We start from the raw sequence: 10,266 nt of genomic DNA, 5'->3' as shown, positions 1-10,266 counted from the left end.
TAGGTCAATAAGGTTAGGCGTAACGACAAATGAATATAATTCAATATTATATTAAAGGCTTAAGCTTTAAGTCGAGGTTATACTCGATACCTCGATAAAAGAAATACGAACATAACAAAGAAATGAATAAGAATATGAATTGACAAATATATATGTGTGTAAGTATATATGATTATATTCTTTGTTATGAAAATATTATCTAATGAATAATGAGTATTCTTAAATAATAATAGAAAGAGAATACGTTTCTTAGAGAAGAAGAAACGTCGGGTTTTTATATAAACTAAAGGTTTATAATATACTTTTAAATTAAAGGTTTTCAAGTAAAAGAAAAATGAACTAAAGGTTCATCGAGGTTGAGATATAAAATAAGACTAAAGGTCTTAAGCCGGATCGTGTATCCGACTAACAAATGTTTATACTCGTACTATAGGTGCGAGATAAAGAATGGAAAGACCCTTGGACGGTGAGTGAAGCCGATCCTACAGCGAAAAGGTGAATACGCCCCCAAACTTTTATAAACTTGTTTTCAAATGAGTCAAACATGTTATGTGAAATTGTTTTCAAGGAACTACGTGTTCCTAAAACCGTTATAGATAAGAGTATAAACCTAGCCCTCAGGCTGTGGTATACGTATGTCTGGATCATTACATAGGTGGTACTACGCGATGAATGGGCACATCGCACCACCCTTGGTCGTAGGATGCTCTTCTGCAGGGAGTACGACCGTTGTGTATATTTACAGGTACTTAACTAAGTCAAACGCTGCGGTGTTTGCTGAGGTGACCTAGAGTAGAGGCTCGAGTTTATAATGTGTTATTTGACTTTGTTATTCCTAAGCCACAATGGGCCGAGGCAGGCATAGTCTGGAGGGGTAATAAAGTAAAAGAAGTTATTTTTGCGTCAGCGTGTTCACCAGCATTCGTTGCTGATGTATTTTTTTACATTTCGCAGGTGAACAAGTTTAGCGCTTGGAGCATCGAAGTGCTACATATATATATATATATCCGATGCTCGGATTCTTTTGTAAACTTAACATATTATGGTGGTTTGTAATCATAAAAAACTAAATGTTTTGTTAACTCAAACGGGTATTTTAAGTTTTATAAGCCTTTTGCAAAATAACGCAACTCTGATTTATTAAAAATTATGGTACCAACTATTGGTCATACTACTAGGCCTAAGATGGGGGTGTGACAAGTATAAACAATGATATTTTTATAGAAATAATCATTTATAAACATATGATAAACAATAATATTAATCCTTGCAATAATAATCACGATAGAAATCAAACGTTAAAATCCATAACATTCTAATCATAATTCAAATCGCATCGAAACCCTAAAATCCGTCATATTATTTTTATTTCGTTATAATTAATCTTATTATCATTTACAACTAGGAACCCTTGTCAACGCATCCCGAGAAGTTCGGTCTCATTTAACTTAATTTCTATCACCACTTGTTCTAATTTATCAGGTGAGTAATTACTCCCCTCTTTACTTATTTTAAATCTTTTGTGGACATATGCGTATTTACAGTATTTATCTATTATCTAGTATTCAAAACCGCAACTGTTTAATCCTTGTGTGTATATCAGTTTATGCCTAACTTGCTATTTACTTACTTGCTTTATTTGAATACATTTCGGAGAGGTCCAACCCATTCACATTATAGTATGATCATACGAGTGTCGTAGTGGCCGGCGTTCGACCCATTAACAATTGTTTCACCGACAACTCATCTTTGGTACCAATGCCCGAATCATGGCAACGGTTTAGCCCTATCTTTATATTTGTGTGATTTGTTTATATGCTATGGTTATATTGCTTATCTCACAAGAACGGTTTGCATTTTTTCTTTTTTTATTATATATTATTATGGTAGTGTCTTAAACTGGTTAAATTGTTCACCAACATTCGTGTTGATAAAATATATTTTATGTATTGTTACAGGTTTAATTATTGGTTGATTGAAGTTTGAAGACACTATTTTATTTTGAGACCGTTTAGGTTATTAGAAGAATAAACATTTTATTTCTTTGTATTTTGTGTTATTTTGTATGGATTTGATGATTGAAAGAAATGAATGAGTAGATTAAATATTTTAATAGTGTCGTTGTGGCAAATGTGGTGGCGCAAGATTCATGTGTTCATGAGAGATCTTGGTTGCGGCTCTTTTCTTTCTTTCCAAGCATTTCGGAGTTTGTTATGTGTAAAACACATTCATTGGTGATGGTAGCTTAACAAACCAAACTAACGAGCAGGGTGGTGGCTAGCGCTGGTGTAACATCACGGAAATTTCGAGCCAAAAATGACAAGATTCCAAAGTCAAGGGACCAATTCTGCCAAATTCCAAACTTCAAGGTTAAAAACGAAAATTCGGTTTTCTTGTCCTCTCGTGATACGTAACGGGACAAAATTCAAGCCCATCGCGTATCGTGAAAGGCTTGGTCAAAAGGTTTTAGAAGAGTCAACAGCGATGACATGGTCTGACACGTGTGCCACGTGGCAGACGGTGGCACAGTGTGTCGCCACGTGGCAACACGCCCGTCACGTGTCACCACATGTCGCCACGCAGCACAACGCCTGCCACGTGGCAGGTCTACTGTGTGACTCATTAAGTCTACGCCGCGATACGCGACGGGCTCAGCCAAGAAGCCATCGCGTACCGCGACGGGATCAAAAATATTGTCTATAAATAGCAGGTCCGGGATCTCATTCCAAACACACCAAAATCAGCTCTCTCACATCTCTCTAACATCTCTCTAGATCCCAACAAACATACCTTCGATCCACCTCGTGATGCGTACCCCGATTCCTCCATTCTCATGCCTATTACCTTGATAATCATACCACCTCCCGACGACGTTTAAAGCAAAAAGGTGTTATTGGTGTGACGTCCCGACGACCATCTCGAAGTGCATGCCGTGGAGTATTGGTGTCTTGATAAACGTGCCAAGAGAAGTGTTGATCAAGAAAATAAAGAAGGTTAAGCAGCGACGAAGTGCTGCTCGTTTGAATAGGGTTTGATAAGCCGACAAGGTAGGCATAGTGCCCGAATAAAATAATAATAAAATATTATAAAAGGCTTAATACCCTAAGTCGAGGTTATACTCGATATCTCGATAAACAAAAGAAATCAATAACAAAGAAAAGAAAAGAAATATAAAAAAATATATAGATGTATATATATATATGTGTGTATAAATATTCTTTGTTATAAATATTATTTAAGTAATAATGAGTATTCTTAAATAATAAAGAAAATAATACGTTTCTTAAAGAAGAAGAAACGCAGGGTTTTATAAATAAACTAAAGGTTTATAAATTACTTTTAAAACTAAAGGTTTTAAAGTAAAAGAAATTTTGAACTAAAGGTTCATCGAGGTAAAACAAGACTAAGGTCTTAAGCCGGATTGTATATCCGACTAACAAAAGTTATACTCGTACTATAGGTGCGAGATAGCAAAAAGGGAAAGACCCACGATCCCAATTGAAAAGGTGAATACGCCCCAACTTTTACAAACTTGTTTTCAAACGAGTCAAACGTGTTATGTGTAAAACTTTACATGAGATAAGTGTCTCTAAAAACATTGTAAATAAGAGTATAAGCCTAGCCCTCAGGCTGTAGTATACGTTTGTCTGGATCCTTACATATGTGGTAAAATGCGGTGGGCACATCGCACCACGCTTGGTCACGACCTCCAGCCACAATGGGTCGGACCTAAGTACGTTCGAGTGAGACTGACCATGTGTATATTTATGGTACCTAAGTTATGTCGAAACGCTGCGGTGTTTTGCTGATGTGACCTAGTGTAAAAACTCGAGTTTATAATGATATTGTTTTAACTTAATTATTCCTAAGCCAAGATGGGCCGAGACTTACGTGGCCTCGAGGGGTGATTAAGTAAAGAAAATATTTTTAGTGTCAGCATATTTACCAGCATTCGTTGTTGACGTATTTTCTAATATGTTGTAGGTAACCAAGATTAGAGCTTGAAGGACGAAGGGCTCAAGAATCCGATGGCTCGGATATTTTGCTTAAATATTAAATGTTTTGTTAAACTTATAAACAAGTAAACTTAAACGGGACTTTTGTCTCGTCTTTTGTATTGTAAATATTTATAACTTAAATCCACATGTTTTATAAAGTCTTCCGCTAATAACCCGCAACTCTTATTTATTTACAAATGAGGTACCAACTATTGATCACACTCATAAGCCTAAGATGGGGGTGTGACAGCTGGTCCGATCATAGATGGGAGGAAGTGGAAATGGTTGCTCCTGTGTGGAGGCAGTGGCGCTGGTGTGTTACGGTGACGAGACCGGTGTGGCAATGGGGCTCAGCGACAAGTGGGCTAGTGATGTTCAGCAGCCCTGAGGCGGTGGCTTGCGCTGATGAACGAAGGTGCCTTGTGGCAGATATGCTGACACAAGATGCATGTGTTCACGAGAAATTTTGGTTGCGGCTCTTTTCTTCCTCTCCAAGCATTTTGGAGTTTGTTATGTGTAAAACGAGCTTAATGAACCAAACTAACGAGCATTGCGACGGCTGGCGCTGGTCCGATCAGAGATAGGAGGTAGCGGAAACGGTTGAACCTGTGTGGAGGCAGTGGCGCTGGTGTGTCACTGTGACGAGACCGGTGTGGCAACGAGGCTCAGCGACCGGTGGGCTAGTGATGTTCAACAGTCCTGAAGAGGTGGCTTGCGCTAGTGACCGTAGGTGGCTTGTGGCAGATGTGGTGGTGCAAGATGCATGTATTCACGAGAGATCTTGGTTGCGGCTCTTTTCTTTCTCTCCAAGCATTTTGGAGTCTGTTATGTGTAAAACACATTCATTGGTGGTGGCCGGCTCCTATTCTTCTTGGAGTCCATTCAAGAATTAGATTTTTTGGGTTTTTATGACTATGATTATAAAAATACAGATAAATTAAATATAGATAATATGGTGATTAGTGGAGCTTGGTTAAGGCTTGTCGTCATTGGTTTGTCTTCGGTCATGGCAAAAGTTCCTGGTACAGTTTGGTACCAGTATCTTAGGTAAAAATTCGGTAAATACCCTATCTTAAAAATTCTGATCTTGATTTTTCCAAAACATGTCGGTACTGTTACCATTTGATCATCCTTAATTTGAGAACATGATTACTAACATAAAACCCTAACTTTAACTTGAAGCGTAATTAAAGGAAAAATGCAATTTCATTCCGATAAACCCAACCCGACCTGACCCATTTGGTTACGTATACAACGATAGTTAACTCGTCAACTATTGGTGGGAAAGATTTCATATTCCTATTTATCCGGTTAGTTAGTTATTATCCACCACAATATTGTATAAAAACTATTATTATTGCTGTGGTGTGGGGTTTGTCATTTCTTGTCGATCTTCCATCTGTACCCATTCCATAACTTTCTAGATCAATCTCCGATCACTTCAAAACCAACAAACCCACCCCATCATGTTCCATCTCATCAAATCTTCCAAGCCACTCTCACAGTCTCCTACTCCAACAACCCACGCCGCTGCTTACCCGTCAACTCTTTCTTCAAACAACCAACCCATCTGTCATTCTCTCTCACCAACCCAAAAAGAGTAGGACTCAATATTTCACTCAAATCCCATAAAGAAACTGACGATACACCCGTAACAGTTGATCATGAAACAGATGATACCCATTTGGGATCTGACCAAAGTGCGGATGATCAGCAAGAGCAAGATTGGAAGAGTGATGAGGAGTTTAAAAGGTTTATGGGTAATCCTTCTATTGAGGCTGCGATTAAGCTCGAAAAGAAACGGACCGACAGGAAGCTGAAAGTGCTTGATCGAGAACGAAGCAGTGATAATCCGATAGTCAGGCTGTTTAATCGACTGGTTCGGGATAATCTGTTTAGAGAGAAACAGAGGTTGGAGTTAGCAGAATAGAGTTTTAAGGCTCTTGATCTCAACACGGTATGTCATGTCGAATTAATTCTATCTTCTAAATTATATTTAAATTAATAATACATATTTCTTTTACTCCGAGTAAGGTCGAACCAAGATCATCATCTTATTTAAGCTTTAGCTCGATTTATCCAATCTTACTTTAAAGGTCGAGCTCGGTTGTTTTTCAAACTACAACTCGGCTAGTTGTTGTTATTATTGTTATTATTGTTATTTAAAACGGTGTTTTTTTTTCTTTCTTTCTTTTTTTTTTTGTGTTACTGCGCTCTCCTAATTGAACTCCAAATTGAAGAGCCCCATTACCCTCTCCGACCAGACTATAACTTAACATAACTTCTATAATAATATATATAAACAAAAACATAAAAATATTAAGTGTCGAGATTTGGTCGCTTTCCTTTTTTTAGAGTCACCAGATTTAATTTTTAAATGGAAGCTTCATATGCATTTTACCCAAAATCATGGGTATGGGTCTTACCAAACCTAGATATTCTTTAAACGGGTTATAACATCTCATTAAATAAAAAATTATTCTCACCAATTGATGTAAAAATCCTATAAAATAAGATATACTAAAAATTAATATCTTATTTATTTTAAAAAAGATATATATATTATTTAAATTAAAAAACCAATTTTATTGTAAAAAAATAAATGGGCCTTGGGTCTCATTAAAACCATATAGCTTTTAAACGGGTTATAATATTTAATTTATTTGTGAAACAATTTATCATCAAATCATAAGTATATTATTAACTTTCATACAATAAAAAAATATAAATTCAAAAAATAAATAAATTTTAGAACAAATAATATAAAACAACCCCCGTAATACGGGGGATAAAAGCTAAATATATATTTTATAACAAATATATATCTTTCATTTATATCTATCATAACTTGATATATGATAATTCTTATTGTATAAATATTTATACTTAATACATGAAATGAAAATTGGATATATAATGGGATCGTTTAGGCGTTGATAGGCTTAGGCTTGCTTATTAAATGAGGTTATTTTTAGACCCAAGTTCATTATCAAACAAGCTTTTTAGATTGAACACACTTGTCTTGGCCCGGGCCCGTTTTATGGACGAGTTTTAACTTTGAGCTCGTTTAAGTTCTGTTTGTCTTGGCCGAGGCCAATTAACAAGTTTTAGGTTTGAGCTCATTTAAGTTCTGCTTGTCTTGGCCCGGGCTAGTTTTATGAATGAGTTTTAGGTTTGAGTTCGTTTAAGTTCTTAAGCTTTTTTAGAAGCCCATGAGTTCGTTTTCCTCTAATAACTTGCGTTCATCAACTTAAATAAGAAACTAAATATGTGGTTGTGATTGTTTTTTTCTCAACGTTCCGATATAAACTTTATTAATTAACAAAGTTGTATCTGAAATAAAACATATTTTTAGTATCTTAGATTATTCCGAGTGTTGGTACATTGCCGAACCGAGAATAATGAGTATTCTTAAATAATAAAAGAAAGAGAATACGTTTCTTGGAGAAGAAGAAACATCGGGTTTTTATATAAACTAAAGGTTTTCTAGTAAAAGAAAAATGAACTAAAGGTTCATCGAGGTTCCAATATTGACCAAACAACATCATTTCAGATCAATCGGATATCGATTTTGACTTTAAAAAGTGCTGGAATTTACATTACTGGTTAAACTAATGTTAGCTTATTGTATTGTGCAGATTGCCACTAGAGTAACTGCAGCTCGTTATGGTGTTAAGCTCAGTCCTTCGTTTCTGGTCCCGTCTAATTGGACTGGATGCTTGGGCGTCATGAATAATTATGAGTCTCTTCTCTTTGACAAGAAGGCGTTGTTTGATATTGCGGTGGCGAGAACAGCTAGCGCGTATTTGACTTCTTTGGTGCTTGCGGTCGCTGCTTTTGTAGCTGATGGTAGCTTCAACGGAGGCGATAATGCTTTGTAAGTTTATGTTTCCATTTTATACCGTAATTGGATACGTTTTAGCATTATTCATCATGGGTTTTGGGTTGGTTATATGCAGGTTTATAAGACCGCAATTCTTTTACAATAACCCGTTGCTTTCTTTCATCCAATTCGTTATTGGCCCGTACACGGACGATCTAGGCAACGTGTTGCCTTATGCCATGGAAGGTGTTGGGGTTCCGGTAGATCCTCTTGCCTTTGCAGGACTTTTTGGTGAGTCTTACGCCCAAAGCAGTGGCGGAACTTCAACTTTTAAATTGGGGGGGTCGATTCCAGTGGAGTAACAAAAAGTTTTAATTCGATGATCGTACATAAATATTTATATTCGTTACCATACACGATAAATTTTTTTCCTTAGAAAAAATAAAAATGACTTTAAATAACATATCATGAAATTATTATAAATAATTTTATTTAAATTATTAAAAAAAAAAGATTATTTGAATAAAGCAAATAATACTAAAGTTAAAAGTAAAAAACAGAATCATACTATCTTAATAACAAAATAAAAGCAATATACAGCTTCACAAAAACTGAGTGTATGGGTTAGAGACTTAGAGTAGGTGTTAGGTTGTACTAGTTTTAATTCTCAGCCATTAAATAAGAGAAATAAAAGAGTAAAAAATCAAAAGCAATTATCACCATGCTTTATCTTCTTCCTCCCACTTCAAGCTACATAAATACCACCGCCTCCTTGATCTTACTCCATTTTTCTCCCCTTGCTTCAACCATGCTACCGGTAAAAGTCTAAAATCGGAATTTCAAAGCCTTAAACCTGGGGGGGGGGGGGGCATGACCCCTCCCCGCCTTTAATAAGGTCCGCCAATGGCCCAAAGTTTTAATTTCTTTTTGTTAAATGGTATTATGGTGTTATTGTAAGTAGACTTTTAGGTGAGTCTTACGCCAAAAGTTTTGAAGTTTCTTTTTGTTAAATAGTATTCTGGTATGGTGTTATTGTAAGTAGACTTTTAGGTGAGTCTTATGCCAAAAGTTTTGAAATTTCTTTTTCTTAAATAGTATTCTGGTCTGGTGTTATTGTAAGTAGACTTTTAGGTGAGTCTTACGCTAAAAGACACCAAAAGTTTGTAAGTAGACTTTTAGGTGAGTCTTACGCTAAAAGACACCAAAAGTTTTGAAATTTCTTTTTGTTAAATAGCATATCTAGGTCCGTGTTATGGTATTGTTTTAGTAAGTAGACTTTAGGTGAGTCTTTTTGCAAAAGTTTTGAAGGGTATTTGGATCACGTTGCAAGCATAATTTTAGGTTAGCCTTTCTGCAAGAGTTCTGATTTTTTTTATTTTTTTATAAAGGGTATTTTCATCATTTTTTATGTTTACTTTTCGTCGAGTCTGTTTTGCACAAGTTTTGAATTTGTTTGATAAAGGGCATTTTGGTCAAAGTAAACTTTTAGGTTAGTTGTTTTTCAAAAGTTACGATTTTTTTTTTGGATAGAATGCACTTTCATCATTTTGTAAGTACACTTCTAGGTGAATCTTTTTGCATAAGTTTTAAACTTCTTTTTTATAAAGACTTTTTGTAACTAATCGGGAATTTTTCCATTTGGGATAGGAATGGTGGTGACTTCGTTAAACTTGTTACCTTGTGGAAGGCTTGAAGGCGGTCGGATCTCTCAAGCCATGTTCGGTAGGAGCACTGCGGCTTTGCTATCATTTGCCACTTCACTCTTGTTAGTTATAGGTGGCTTTAGTGGTAGTGTCTTATGTTTAGCTTGGGGGCTCTTTGCGAACTTCTTTAGGGGTGGAGAAGAAATACCCGTGAAGGATGAAATTACCCCTCTTGGTGACGATAGGTATGCTTGGGGATTCGTGCTCGGGCTAATATGCTTTCTTACACTTTTCCCTAACGGTGGTGGAACTTTCTCTAGCTCGTTCCTTAGTGGGTCGTATTTTAGGGGTGGTTTGTAAGTAGTATATGTTGATCCGGCTGGTTATAGGTTTAATATGCGCTGGAAACAGTAACTTTTAAGTGTAAAAAAATCATGTTGTTAGCAGAAGCAGATATGTTATACAGTTCAATCATATACAATCTTTCACACAATAACTCAAGCAAGGGTAGTTACTAATAGCTTAAACCTTTAAACTAGTAGGATACTTCTTTGAATATATGCAGAGATGTCAAATAAAAATAACTTTAGTAAAATTCTATGAGACACAAAATGTTAACGAAGAAAAAGAGTGCAATAGATATTTTCTTGCCGTAATAATCACATCACTTAATCTGCCTGACCCTTTGTAATAGAAACGATTTTCACTTTTTTATTTACACACTATGTTAAATATTTTTAATAAAAAAATCATTTATATAACTATTATATATATATATATATTAATTTGTAGATGGTAGTTT

The 10,266-nt window shown here is 35.7% G+C and overlaps 1 protein-coding gene across 1 annotated transcript; it reads left to right on the top strand.

Moving 5' to 3' along the window:
* The first annotated feature begins 7,528 nt into the window (after positions 1-7,528).
* LOC143577027 (putative zinc metallopeptidase EGY3, chloroplastic) lies at positions 7,529-9,944 on the top strand. Its single transcript, XM_077060975.1, has 3 exons — positions 7,529-7,875; positions 7,958-8,112; positions 9,469-9,944. Exons 1-3 carry the CDS (start codon positions 7,613-7,615, stop codon positions 9,822-9,824), a joined length of 774 nt encoding a protein of 257 aa, XP_076917090.1. The 5' UTR covers positions 7,529-7,612; the 3' UTR covers positions 9,825-9,944.
* Positions 9,945-10,266: the final 322 nt, after the last annotated feature.

The sequence above is a fragment of the Bidens hawaiensis genome, unplaced genomic scaffold, assembly GCF_021521415.1.
Source record: "Bidens hawaiensis isolate Kalapana, Puna unplaced genomic scaffold, B.hawaiensis_p1.1 tig00028456_1, whole genome shotgun sequence".
Classification (NCBI taxonomy): Eukaryota; Viridiplantae; Streptophyta; class Magnoliopsida; order Asterales; family Asteraceae; genus Bidens; species Bidens hawaiensis.
Note: the sequence above shows the minus strand (reverse complement) of the source record. Positions and strands in the feature narration are given on the sequence as shown.

Coding starts and splice junctions, on each gene's coding strand:
- LOC143577027 (XM_077060975.1), top strand. CDS start 7,613: ATGTTAGCTTATTGTATTGTGCAGATTGCCACTAGAGTAACTGCAGCT. Junction 7,876..7,957: donor AACGGAGGCGATAATGCTTT/GTAAGTTTATGT, acceptor GGTTATATGCAG/GTTTATAAGACCGCAATTCT. Junction 8,113..9,468: donor TGCCTTTGCAGGACTTTTTG/GTGAGTCTTACG, acceptor CATTTGGGATAG/GAATGGTGGTGACTTCGTTA.